Below are 13,061 nucleotides of genomic sequence, written 5' to 3'. Positions count from 1 at the left end.
AGCATAGCGCAGTTTTCGCAAAAGCTATCATTAATAAATTTTTGGAAATGATACTATGTAATAGCGTTTCTAAAAGGTTAAGAATAAAATTATGTAACCGGGAATCTAAATTTAAGAGGGGAAGCCAAAAATCACAAAGGAGCGCGACACTTAGCCAAAAATTTTAGGTTTGGAGGTTAAGTTGTAAACCTAAATAAAAAATCTACCATTCTTATTAGATATAATTCTTTTTATATAAAGCAGAGATTAACCATAACAGAAAACAAAACAAAAATCATGGAGAATGAGATTTGGACAATCGGTGAGTTTCCAGATGATTTGTTGTTGAAGATACTGTCTTCGCTTCCTACTAAAGATGTCATAGCCACGAGCGTCTTGTCAAAACGGTGGCGATCTCTTTGGAAGGATGTGATCTCTTCGAAGACATTCAGGTATGATGGTGAATCCATAGGTAGAAGTTACTGGAAGTTTGTACAATTTATTAACATAAGATCAAGCGTAGAAAGCCTGCATCTTAAGATGAATCCACATTGTGGTAATAGAGACATCAAAGCTTTGGTTAACATGGCAGTTGCTCGCTCTTTGAGAGAGCTGAGAATTGAGATGATTTGTAGTTCCTTTAAGTTGCCCAAAAGCTTTTACAACTTTTCACAACTTGAAACTGTTATACTTGAGAAACTAAGTTTGGTGGATATTCCACCTAATGTTCATATGCCTTGCCTCAAACGTCTCCACCTTTTATCGGTCACGTTCTCAGGGGACGAATCTGTAAAAAGACTTCTAAGCATATGCCCAATTCTTGAAGATTTGGTTGTGAAACGAAGCTCCCTTACCGATGTTATGATATTTACGATCGATGTTCCTACGCTGAGGATTTTATCTATCGATAATACGTCTGGTAAATCTAGACCTAAAGGTGTTCATGGATTTGTGATAAATGCCCCTTCTTTGAGGTACTTTAGCATTAGAGACAGCTTCAGCAACTATTTACAGTTTCAAAACATGCCTGAGCTGGTCAAGGCGAGTGTCAACGTTGTTTGTGACAACCCTGACAAGTTTCTAATATCACTTGCCTCAACACAATATCTTTCTCTGTGCTTTGTCGCTTCACAGGTAAAAACTCTATTGGTTGTTTGTCAAGGATCTAACCTTTTTCTATTGGAATCATTACTCTCTAATGTTTTGCTTTAATTGCAGGCTCCATATCTTCCTACTGGAACTTCCATTGCATTTCTTGACCATCTAGAGCTATGTTCATGTTCTGCCGAGTGGTGGAACTTACTTACCTGTCTACTCGATGATGCTCCGAAACTTCGAATTCTCAAGATCAAATTGGTATGTGGTTCCTCGTTAGAATCCATTGTTGCTCTTCTGCATTGTGTTACCACTTTCTTCAAGGCCTAACACTAACACAATGTATTTTTTCTCTGTTCTGTAGTACCGAAATCATTGTATCCAGTTCAAGGAGGTGATAGATCCATGGAAACAACCAGATTATGTGCCCGAATGTTTGTCATCACATCTTGAGATCTTCGAGTGGAGGCAATACAACGGCACAGAACAAGAAAGAGAAGTTGCAAAGTACATCCTAGAAAACGCGAATTGCTTAAAGGAAGTTACATTCTACTCAGATGCTGCAGAGAAACATGGGATTTTGAAGGAGTTAGAATGTGTGGCCAGAGGATCAAAGACATGCCAGCTTGTGTTTGCTTAAAAACGTTTGGGAACCTTTGGGTTATTGACAACTTTGTAGGTCGTAGCTATTTATAAAGAAAAGAATATGCATCTTTCATTGATTTAAAATAAAGACCTTCTCTTTTTTAGCCTACTTTGGTTTTCGGTAACAAAAAAAATTCGTTTACTTCTCGACTCCTTGTTGCAAATACTGAATCAAGTCGTATCCAGCAGTACTCCACTTGTTGTATGCATCGGAGCATACATGAATCATGAACTGTGCAGCTTCACGTTCGCTCATTTCCGGGTGAAATCTTTTCCTAAGATTACCAATCGGGTCTCCTATGCTAAAGCAAGGCAATCCACTGTGTAACATCATTTGCACCGTGCTGATGATTCCGTCCATGTGCCGCCGAGCAGCTAAGTATCCCTTGACGCACAAGCTTTATATGCAGAAATAAACAAAATTATCTTCCAGAACCAAAATGTTTATAAGTAGAAACTGGAGAAATATTTGTAAATTACCTCACAAACTGGTGCCATGTTTTGCTTTTCATTACACCCGAGGGATCTAGCAACTGAGTCATTTCGTGGCTCAGTTTGAAATGAGCACTCTCGAACCGCATGTTTCCACCAGGTGAAGTTTCCAAAATGAAACCAAAGTCGATGTGGACAAGTCTTCCCACGCTGCATTAGTATAACACATATATATATAGTTGTGTCCATAGAAAGCTTTTGATTTTTCTATTCGTTGCACGAAGTGAAGAACAAAAATAAAGTGAAAAATAGGAAAGCATACTCGTCAAAAAGAAGATTTCCGTTGTGTCTATCTTTGGGCTGGAGTAAAAGACTAGCAACAGCATAACCGGCACTGCTTATGAGGAAGTTCTCTCGTGCTGTTTCAAAGGTGGTCGATCCAACGGGTCCATAGTTTTGTTGAAAAACCTCATACAAACCCCCGTCGGTTGTTTCACCCATTTGACTTCTGCTTCGTGTATTAGGCACAACCTGTTATAAAAGGAACGAATATAGATATGTATGAAAAAACTCATACCACAATATTTTTTCTTTTTTTTTGTCTAGCCATGGAAATGGTTTAAGATTAAACAATTTTGATTGAGTTTTACCTCAATTATACCCCTCTCGGCACCAGTAGGGAGTACTCCATATGGAAAAAGATAAAGATTAAGACCAGCAGCTTGAAATATGTCTCTAAGAAGAGATATCACTTGAAGGGCAAGAACATCTTGACGACAATCATCTCCAACCTAATGAATACAAAACAGAATCAGGGTACAGTAAACGTCAACTGTTTGCAGCATATGCACACCCTTGGCTACTGGTTCAATTAAATTTCACTAGCAGAAGCAAGACAGACACACTTGATTTTTCATGTATTGGCTTTTAATACGAAAAGAACCTCATAGAATAACAGATCTTAATTATGTCAGCTAATAATATATGAAATATTTGCCCAAGGCTTACCTTGAAAATACAAGCTTGTGGTTTCACATCATTATGGTCACCATCACGATCAACAACGTTGAAGGTTATCATGATAGGGACTTTGGCAGCTGATTGTAGGGGTATTCCACTGTCTACCTGAATACCCCTGACGAGTTTGTTAGGAGCAGTTGGCAAATAAAGCTCTTCTCCCTGCATTTTGATTTTTCTCAATTCCCTACCACAGAAAACATTATAAGATTATCATGCATGCGGACACATTTGTACCACAATCTCTGGCTAGAAAATCATATATTAGAATGCTACCTCCTGATTCCAGCTCTTCGTTTTTCCTTTGGAAGAGGAAATAATGCCCCAGAAATAGATGTGACCTTTTCAAAGAAGTCAAACTCTCTTCTGAACAAGTCCAAGGCCTTGGGAGTGAAACCATCCACTATATGCTGTCGTACCTCAGACAAGATTGCTTGGAATGATGCATTCTAAAATATAATAGAGACCACCCCATGAACACAAAGTGTTACAGCCAAATACAAAGTTGTACAATACATTTTCTGAGATTATCTATAGATGACCGCATACTAGTGGTTATTTCATGTTTTATGACTCAATCTTATCACTGCTATCTACAAATGATTTTTCCAATAACAAGCCCATCCAAAAACAGAATTATAGACCATCATTAAACAAATTTTCAAATATCTTGGGATATGTTGCATGTTGTGAAAGATCGTGAAGCCAAATCTCATCATTTGCATAAAATCCATATTAAAGTTGGCAATAATGATACACACCTTGTAGAAAGCACCATCCTTCACTATTTCCTGAACAGACTCACCCTGACATTATTAAAAAAAAAAAAAACCAGAGTTCAGGAATTTTAAAAGTCTGTCTTTTGGTTCCAAGAAAACTGATATCTTTACAAACACCACGAAGTCAAACTCACCTGTAAATGCCAAATGAGAATATGAGCAAATATGTCACTTCTTTGGGCAGCTCTAAGAAGATACCCTTCAACCAGTCTCTGTTAGTAAAAACGTCCAAACTATGAGCCAACCTTTTGAAATTCTTATAACTAGTCAAGTAACACATCACACAGCGTCAAGCCCCGTATATATGCAAATCCTCAAAACTTTTGAAAAGAAAGTTGTGACCAGAAAAACATACAAATGAGAGCCTAACAAGAAGAAGACTAGGCATGGTCTTCTGAAACATGTGTGGGAGATAAATGCAACACAGATATGTAAAATACGGGAAAGAAAAATCATATTACATAAGACCACGGTAACTACAAATTCTTATAGAATTTCAATTTATGACTTACCCCTTCATCATAGCGCAGAGACTGCACTAGTTGTGGCATGAAGAAAGTGACTCTCTCAGGGGGGTAGAACTCTAAAACTCTCAGGACATACGCCATGACACGTGGATGCCCCTTATAAGCAGGAGTGAGGAACTCAAGCGCCTGTGTAATTGAACAAGCAGCCCAGTGTGGCAGCTGCTGCAACAGGACTGGGTTGTCTTCAGCAGTTTTAGGAGTGACAAAATATGGCAACGCCTCAGGAATTGTACGAAGATCTACTATATGAGCCTACAATAAAGTAGTGGCAGTGAGAAATTTAATCTACAACACTGAATCAATACAAACAGTCATAGTAGTAGTTTATAATCTTTCACACCCAGAGATATGAAGAATGTACGACCCATTCCTCAAGTAATATTAGTAACTTCGGCAAATTAGTCAAATAAAAGTGGCATTGTAAGATATATATTTTTTGGCTTCGAGTATGTTATGTCTCATTGGTTTTGTGGGCAACACCCTCCTCTTTACTTAATAACAAACTTCCAGTATAGACTACAGTTATCTCTAACCACAGAACAAAATATATAAAAAACCTTCAAGTCCTTGATACAGTGACCTCTGTAAATCCGTACCTGAACTAGCTGAATGACTTCAGATTTCAGAGCAATATTTGCCGGAAATCTCGAGGCTAATGATATAGCAATCCGGGGATCCACTGAAAAAGCACTTTTAGCATATTCCGTCCATTTCTCAGAGCTAATTTTCAGCCGTGAATATGGACTGTCCCTGTACATAAGTTGTAATTTGGAAGAATGAAATCAACAGTTTAGGTCCAAAGAAAACCTAATGAAAAGTGGAACACCATAAAGAGGATATGTTACTTTGGACTAATTGGTTGTGCCCAAACGTCAAGCCTATCAGATTCATGCTGGCAAAAAATCAGAAGCAGTTGTTTCCTCTTTTCCTTTCCCACTGCAGAGTTGTCCATTTCACCCCAGACAGGATGAAACTTATCGATCTGTTGACATGTACCCAAATAAAAATCGTAGTTTGCAGTAAAATGAAGTATCACTATCACATGCTACAAGCAATGTTACTCATCATACCACATCAATTAAGTTCCCATTGTCACAAGCTATTCCTTTGGAACTAGATTCAGTGGAATCTGATTGTTTGCTTTGCAAAAAATGAAGAAAACGAGAAACCGATAGAGCCTCGCTCTGACAAAAATTTGGAATGTTTACATCATACCACTCTGGCTGACGAGCAAACCAGCCTAAAGAAGTCCTAGAATAAGTGGAAAAGAAAAATATTCGTTAAACTCATACATCGTAGTTAAGTATTTTAAAATATTTGGAATACGCCAGGTTGGATGTCTAATCTTGATAAATTAAAAAAAATGAGTAGCATAATCCTCAGATAAATCTATTATCATAGTAAACACCAGTATCAACAGTTCCAATGTGTTTTGCCAAGGCAAAGTATGTTAAAATCCTACAGCCCACAAAACACTTAGAGGCGTGGCCACGACATGTGCAGAGAGATCTATGAAGAATGTATAACAAAATGCATATTGCATAAAAAAAGGGCATAACAAAAAATCACCTGTAAATTCGATCTTCCGATAGCTGGAGTTCATGTCTAATATTCTGCATATTTCCTTGTCTTTGGCATGAGGAGAACCTCAGTCCAAGGAGCATCAAGGAAAAAAAGGTACCAGCTGCTGCCGGGTGGCGGGTAAAACACCAGTCAAGATACGTACTCCGTTGTAACAACCGACCAAGTAGCAAGAGTTGCTCCCCACTACTATGTCGAACAACCTAAAGAAACATGGCAGAGTAAGAAAAATCACCCAACTATACATTATCTGGATCACTTTTAGCATTGATGCTTCCTTAATCGTCAGTAGTCAGATTCAGGAAATGAAAGTAAAACTGCTTTTGGACTGAAATTTTCACCTAAGATGTTTAAACAGTAATATCGATTTCAACTAAGATCCCAAGCTAATCGTAACACTTTGGATCGTCTAACTTATAACAGAGTAGAAATACGCTACACCTCCTTCATGAACTTACTATGCATTATTGTAAATAGTATAAAGCCTAACCTCAAAACGATCTATCAAAAATCCAAGCCATAATCTGTGAGCGAGTATTTGATCAACAGGATCACTTTCAGGTGGATTTTCTGGTTCTCCAGGGCAAAGTTGGGGCCTTAATTTTGCAGCTGGACCATAATAACGCACATCAGATGCAAAGAGTCCTCGTTTTGAATCAATTGTCCATATCCATGCATCAACAAGCTCGGCAAGGACAAGCGATCCTAGTTGTGGAGCAGCGGAAACCAACCAGGTCCATATGAATACTCCAGTTTCCATAGCATCTGGAGTTAACATATAAACTGGACACCAACAAAGGAGACGCAGTAATTGAGAGAAGCCTTTGATGGTTGTTTTTGGCTCATCAGCTTGCTGCAACAATAGCAGAATAAAAAATGTAATAAGATACTAATTGGCTGGAAGATATGGTTCGTTCTGTCCCCTCTACCTACGGAAGAAAAGCGGATCACCCAAAATTTGGTTAGAAATCCTTACCAGATTTAACAGAAGTAGTGCAGTAGCTTGAGAACAAGTTTCTCGAAATTGTGACTTGTCGGCCTCTCCTCCTTTCTCAGCAGTACTAACAAATTGTTGAAGGAGACGCACAGAATTGGAAATCAACATTTCATTGATTGAAAATCCACCAACACTGTTTTCCAACCTTAGCATGCCAGCGATTTGTCCGGTATGGTTGCACTTTACTGTTGCACTAACTACGCTAGTACTGAGTACCTCAAGGTTGAAGGCGCCAGAAGTTTTTAAATTTGCCCCTGACGCTGCAGCTGCTGCAGCCATCACAGCTGGGATATTTGCTGTTCTTATCCCAGACCAAATTTCATTTTTCCCAGTTCCAATCTTTATCTCAGCTAGAAGAGAAATCACATTAGTTGTAGTTTGTGTTCGCGGCACTGTGTTTGCCTTACACAGCTTATCCTGAGATGCAAAATAAAAAATTACACGCATGCAACAAACACTCTGGTAATTCCAGAACTAAACAATAAAAAGAGTCGAAGTTCACTCTCAAAGTATTATCAAACACTAAAAAGCAATAACTCTAAGTACAATGTGTAATCACAATAAAAGAGCTTTGTTACGAACGAAAAATCATTTGAAAGTCACCATTTAATCAATTAAGAAACATTTAACAATAACAGTGGTAGAGAGCGAAAGAAACAGGAACAAGAGACCTCACATCTTTAAACATTTCACGAAAACAGAGCGCCTAAAGTTTCAAAAGAGATTTAGAGACAGAACAAGAAAATATTTCATCGTAATAGGTTTCTCGTATTAAAATAATGAAATTATAAATTCCTCCGATTGAACTGGAGGAAAATAACTGTCACAAAAATAATGATATTTGGATGTGCATAAGGAAGAAATTAAGAATTGGCGTAAAGAACGAAACCTGAAGTAAACCCTGACTAGTGCATGGAGCATATGAAAGTGATATTATGATCCATTCTCGAACAACTTTCTGGTATAATGATCGAACGGCAGAAGTCCAAGCAGGATCATTGACGACCGTTGAAGGTGTATTGTCATGAACAGAGAATAGCAAACTATCAAGACAAGAAGAACTCCAGAGGACCTGCATTTCTAATTGTTAGCTGGTTCATGTTGCAGAAATTAATGCATAACTGCGAAAATGACAGTTGATGAAGGCAAAATCCAGCATGTGTAATTCCTACCTGGGGAAACTTTTCCCTGATCTGACTCAACAGGTTCACTGAGATATCTCGTATGTGTTCATCTCTCTGTGACATGCTCTTTATGAGGAAACATGCATGAGCTTCTGTCGTGGATTCTATTATACTAGCATCATACCCAGTGCGAGATTTATGATCTTCCTGAAACCAGATGAAAATACCCATAACATTCACCTACTGCTAGAAAGCTCACAAAAGCAGGGAAAAAGAAAAACAAAGATGTAACTGGTGACAGTCGACACTCGACACAACGATCATGAAAGAAGGCTAGAATACATATAATTACTTACCAGCCATGACACTGCTGCTTCAAAGGCTCTATGCATAATTGCTGTCAAACACTCGGAAACAGCAGGGTTAAGGTTTGGAGATTTAAGGTATTCAAAGACGCAACTGAAGGCACTCCGAGAAGCAGACACACTTGGGCCACCATTAAGGATACCCCCGTTGCTAATAAAACGTATGACCTCCAACAGAGCTACTGCAAGAAGATAGGTGGCCTTCACACCTGGAAAAAGAGAAAGAACCATTTCAGTCACCATAGTAAAACGTAGGATATCAGCAACATTGCTAACAACATTCCACAGATTGACAGAAGGAAACTTTCAGATATCGAAGTCAGACACATCACATCTGTTTGACCTGAGATGGTGAGAATTGTTGACACGTCAATTCGACCACCCACGGCAATTGAAAGAGCAGTTCTCTGAGTTGAAGCTACTTTCTTATTCCCAGTTCCTCGCAAGTTATCAGAATTATGAAGCAAATTGAGCTCTAATTCGTCTTCGAGCCATTTTGCAGAACTGAAGACCTACAAAAGCACACAGTCATCAGTAAAAAACAAAAACAAAAACAAAGAACCTTCTAGAAGATGTAAACTCACTAATCAGTATATAGAAGGCTGATGTAAAGCCAATAAAACGACACTGTCGCTAGAATTACTTACAAGGGGAGGAGTGCCCAGAGAAATCCTCTTAACAGCAAGAGCCCACTGAGTATTCCACATGTAAGGCCCTAGTACAGCTCGTAGAGAGAATGTGCTAATTCGTCCTGCACTATTCACTGAATTGGAGGTTGTTTTTACTTCCGGGAGGGGAGTGTCCAGAATAGGAGGTGCTAAGCCAAAAAGAGCTATATAGAACCATAAATTGCGAAAGAATTTTATAAGTGATGGTTCCACATTTGAGGTGGGATCGAAATCCGAACATATTTCTGCAACAGCAGGAAGAAGGGGACCTAAAAGTTCTGCACCGCTCCTAATAAAATGAACCACATTATTAACAGTCCAATCATTTAACATGGAAAAACATTTTATGGATAACTTATAATACTAAGCTATACGGACAACGTTTCGATAAAATTTCAAGGTTGATACCATGACCACACCACTGGCACTCTCAATAATAAATTTCTCAAATCTATGTGTCTTGTTGTTGAATCAATAAATATCTATTCTTTTTCTATGTTCCTCTGTTTAACCATATAGCTAGCTGTACAAAAGATATGATCAAATAAATAATTAATTACCCTCCACTGGACTCAGAAGCAAGGCCTACATCTGAGCATAAGGAAAGCAGCCGATGCCGATAGTCTGCACGCAGTTTTGTCTTCATAAGACCACAAGCAATTGTAAGAAAACCTGCAGGAAGAGTCTGTAATGAAATTGGATATGTGAGCACGCACTAGTGTAATAGGATAGATAAAAAAGAAACAGAGAAAATGATTCATGTATCAGATTACATTAAACCTCATTGTGTTCAGATCTGGATTTTGGGGCTGATGTGTTGCTTTCCACGGATTCAAGCCTCGATATTTGGCTCAAGTAACTTCTAGTCATCAGAACTACTGCCTGACGGTAGGACTTCTCAAATCCTAAAGATGCTATCCGAGATACAGCTTCGAGAAGCTTTATAAAGGTTACAAAAGATGCATAAGTAAATATGCCAACAAAAATCTAACGAAAAAGGTATGTACGTATAATTTTTTCCATTGCCAAAGTTTGAGAAAGTAGATAGCCAGCAAGTTATCATTTGGAAAATAGAGCCATACTTGGAGTCGCAAAGAGCGAGGAGTTGAAACATCACACTCCTCTAGGCTTTCAATCAAAAATTGGAAAATTATGTCTGCTACTTCAGGCTTTTGAACAGCAACGCTGATATCAGCAAGCAGCTGTATTACATTCAGCAGGACATCAGGAACTTGCTTCTCTCTATCATCCTGAAGGCCAAGCGATAATTTAGAACTAAAATGCAACACAAGAGCGATGAGAATAAGCCAACTAAAGGAAAGGTTTAGAGTAACCAACCTGCTCTTCATAATCATATCTTTCACGAATACTGGAAGCTAACCCCACGATGAAGGCGTTCACTGAAGCTTGATCCTTAGCCCAACCAGATTCAATTATCTCACAACTTATTCTAAATACGCTCTCAAACATATTCCCCTGACTGCTCACCCTAGTATCAGGCTGTTCCAACAAAATGCAAGAAATAAAACGAAACCTCATTCAGTAACTGAAAATGTACAAAAAGATATATTTATCCAGACTATACTTATACTTTTATGTGTGTGACTATACCTTTAGGGACCCTACAGACACATGATAATACCCCAACGCAGAGTAAACTTGTGTTCTCATATAATTTATGAAAAACCAAAATTACCTGAGCGCAGACAGCTAGTATCAGTGGTTTAAGTCGGGTAAGGAAAAGACGAAGTGGCTGTCCTGCCTCTGCCGCTGCAATTTTTGCAGTCCCAGAAAGCATAGAGATGAACAAATCTTTGCAGGCTTTCATATTCCGCCACAGGGATGTGAAGCAGGCCTCTGCAGTATCTATTAGCAATGTAAGAGCTTCCAGGATCAATCTTTTCTTTCCATCTGTTTCAAGGGACATAAGACTATCGATTTCCATTTGAGCCGCAGCCTGATACACAAACAGTTTGGCATTGACCCTAGTTTTCAGAAGTGGGTCTTGTGTGTTCCAGTCCTGCCTTCTTGACTATGAAACAAAATCATGAAAACAACCGTCAATATGAGACCAAAAACAGATTATCCAGCACTCAATGGTTCGATGGTGACCCTAACGGCCTGATCTAAAAGCATTACCTTGAGAAACGCAGACATTGATTGGAGCTGCCTCTTAGAAATGGCTCTAACATGAAGGTGTAGTCTAGAATCAAGTTTCACTTGACACAAAACATTGGTTACCAATTTGAAAGCAATCTCTTGCTTCTCCAAACACTCAATGGATTCATCCTCAAAAGAAGCCACTTTGTGCAAAAGCACATCTTTAGAACTCAGCTCATCTGCAGGAAACTGATGGAGCAGCACTGTAACAAATTTATCCCCATCAGACTGCTGAATAGTGGGAAAATGCTGAGACACAGCAACCAAGAAAGCCATAGAGATGGATTGATCTCTGTCGTCACTCTCAGTCTCACCACAGCAACTCATCATGACAAGCTCCACAACCATAGTACCAAATTCAGGTGAAAGACACGAAACGTAACCTAAGAAACTTAAATAGAACGCGGAAAGCGACTCTAACGTGTACGAATACGGCCAGAACGAACGGCGAAACGACGAATGCAGAGCTTGGAGGAAATCTAAAACGACGAATTTGGCGTCGTTTTGGGATGTGTCGAGGTTCTTGGAGAGGATTCGAGTGACGGATAAGACCGCGTTGAGATGACTCTGAGAAACCCTGGGCGATTCGGTACGAAGCTGTTTGGGTTGTGGACATTGTTGGCATATCCAAGGAAGCTTATCCAAAAATTGCTTCGGATTCTTCTCTATGATGTCGCAAAGCTCGTTCAATGCCTCCATAGAATCAGAATCTTCGATGTTTCATGAATTAGAGATTTTGAGTTTTTTTTTTTCTTTGGTTCTGTTTCCTCTGTCTGTGTGTATGAATGAGGTTTTTGAAGGCAGAGAGGTTTTCGTGCTTATAGACAACAAGTGGAAGTAAATGTATTTATTATTATTTTTTTCCTTTTATTCTTTTGTTATAAATTTTTTATTTATTTTTTAAAAATTTTATGCTATTGTTTGGATGTTGGTCATTATTATTATATTATGAATCAAATTTTATCTTATTGGTTTTAAATATTACTGGTTTCTAACAATTTCTCAAAAATAAAATTACATAGTATTTGACTAATATTTTAATATTTAATAGACTTCTAAAACTATACCCAAAATAAATCTACATACAAGAAGGTAAGAAAATTCATAATCTAAGGAGTTACATTTTATTATAATTAAGAATTTTCCTATAAAAATAAAAATCTAAGGTACAATGTACTCCAAAACGATGAAGCAATAAGAATGATTTTTCATTCCTTTATTCACTGTCTTGTGTCCCAAGAAAACTACTCTTATATTATTGAACCGGAAACAGATTCTCTCTAACAAACTACTTTACTACTTCTCTCTTTAGAAGAAGAAAGGAAGAAGAGAAAAGGTACAGATTGAAACGAATTCATATAATCTTTGTTTTTATATATTAAACTCATCAGAGTTTTAGAGAGAACAAATTCTCTGTTATTTATTTACAAGATAGTCTCGTTGGACTTAAATAGCAATATATACCAATTACTTATTTATAATAGAGCATCACAAGCAAAGTATTTATATAACCTATATATATATGTATGTATTACTGTGGGTTCTCCGCATAAGCAACCATTTTCTTTAAAACTTCTTTGAGCTTCTCGTACGGGTCTTCTTTTACGGGTAAATCTTCACCCCTTAACAAAATGCTCTACCCATAAAAAGCCCAAATAAACCTCCAAAGAAGGAGGACGAACAGACACAGTT

At 38.1% G+C, this 13,061-nt stretch overlaps 1 protein-coding gene and 1 pseudogene across 2 annotated transcripts; one reads left to right on the top strand and one right to left on the bottom strand.

The window, feature by feature from the left end:
* Positions 1-276: 276 nt before the first annotated feature.
* Positions 277-1,754, top strand: LOC104744045 (putative FBD-associated F-box protein At1g50980 pseudogene; annotated as a pseudogene). Its single transcript, XR_015580828.1, has 3 exons — positions 277-1,113; positions 1,198-1,335; positions 1,439-1,754. The product of XR_015580828.1 is annotated as a putative FBD-associated F-box protein At1g50980 pseudogene (transcript).
* On the bottom strand, positions 1,691-12,189 carry LOC104744044 (phosphatidylinositol 4-kinase alpha 1-like). The gene is made up of 26 exons (XM_087483192.1): positions 11,349-12,189; positions 10,906-11,241; positions 10,548-10,709; positions 10,292-10,459; positions 9,990-10,148; positions 9,770-9,894; positions 9,189-9,498; positions 8,885-9,053; positions 8,533-8,750; positions 8,225-8,383; positions 7,942-8,124; positions 7,032-7,469; positions 6,546-6,908; positions 6,044-6,258; positions 5,545-5,725; positions 5,320-5,456; positions 5,071-5,224; positions 4,460-4,726; positions 4,082-4,159; positions 3,930-3,974; positions 3,445-3,617; positions 3,160-3,355; positions 2,802-2,942; positions 2,474-2,682; positions 2,200-2,361; positions 1,691-2,117 (listed from the first exon to the last, which is right to left on the bottom strand). Exons 1-26 carry the CDS (start codon positions 12,066-12,068, stop codon positions 1,859-1,861), a joined length of 5,727 nt encoding a protein of 1,908 aa, XP_087339318.1. The 5' UTR covers positions 12,069-12,189; the 3' UTR covers positions 1,691-1,858.
* Between the last annotated feature and the right edge of the window lie 872 nt (positions 12,190-13,061).

Source organism: Camelina sativa, chromosome 14, assembly GCF_030686135.1.
Source record: "Camelina sativa cultivar CO46 ecotype springtype chromosome 14, ASM3068613v1".
In the NCBI taxonomy this organism is placed as follows: Eukaryota; Viridiplantae; Streptophyta; class Magnoliopsida; order Brassicales; family Brassicaceae; genus Camelina; species Camelina sativa.
The sequence above is the reverse complement of the archived record's forward strand: the minus strand, read 5'-3'. Positions and strand labels throughout refer to the sequence as shown.

Bases quoted from the DNA above. Each gene is read 5' to 3' on its own strand.
- LOC104744044 (XM_087483192.1), bottom strand. From the start codon at position 12,068: ATGGAGGCATTGAACGAGCTTTGCGACATCATAGAGAAGAATCCGAAG. The intron at 10,460-10,547 runs GTTGGTTACTCT...CTTGGCCTTCAG, and splicing joins GATATGATTATGAAGAGCAG to GATGATAGAGAGAAGCAAGT. The intron at 2,118-2,199 runs GTAATTTACAAA...CTGCATATAAAG, and splicing joins ACATGGCACCAGTTTGTGAG to CTTGTGCGTCAAGGGATACT.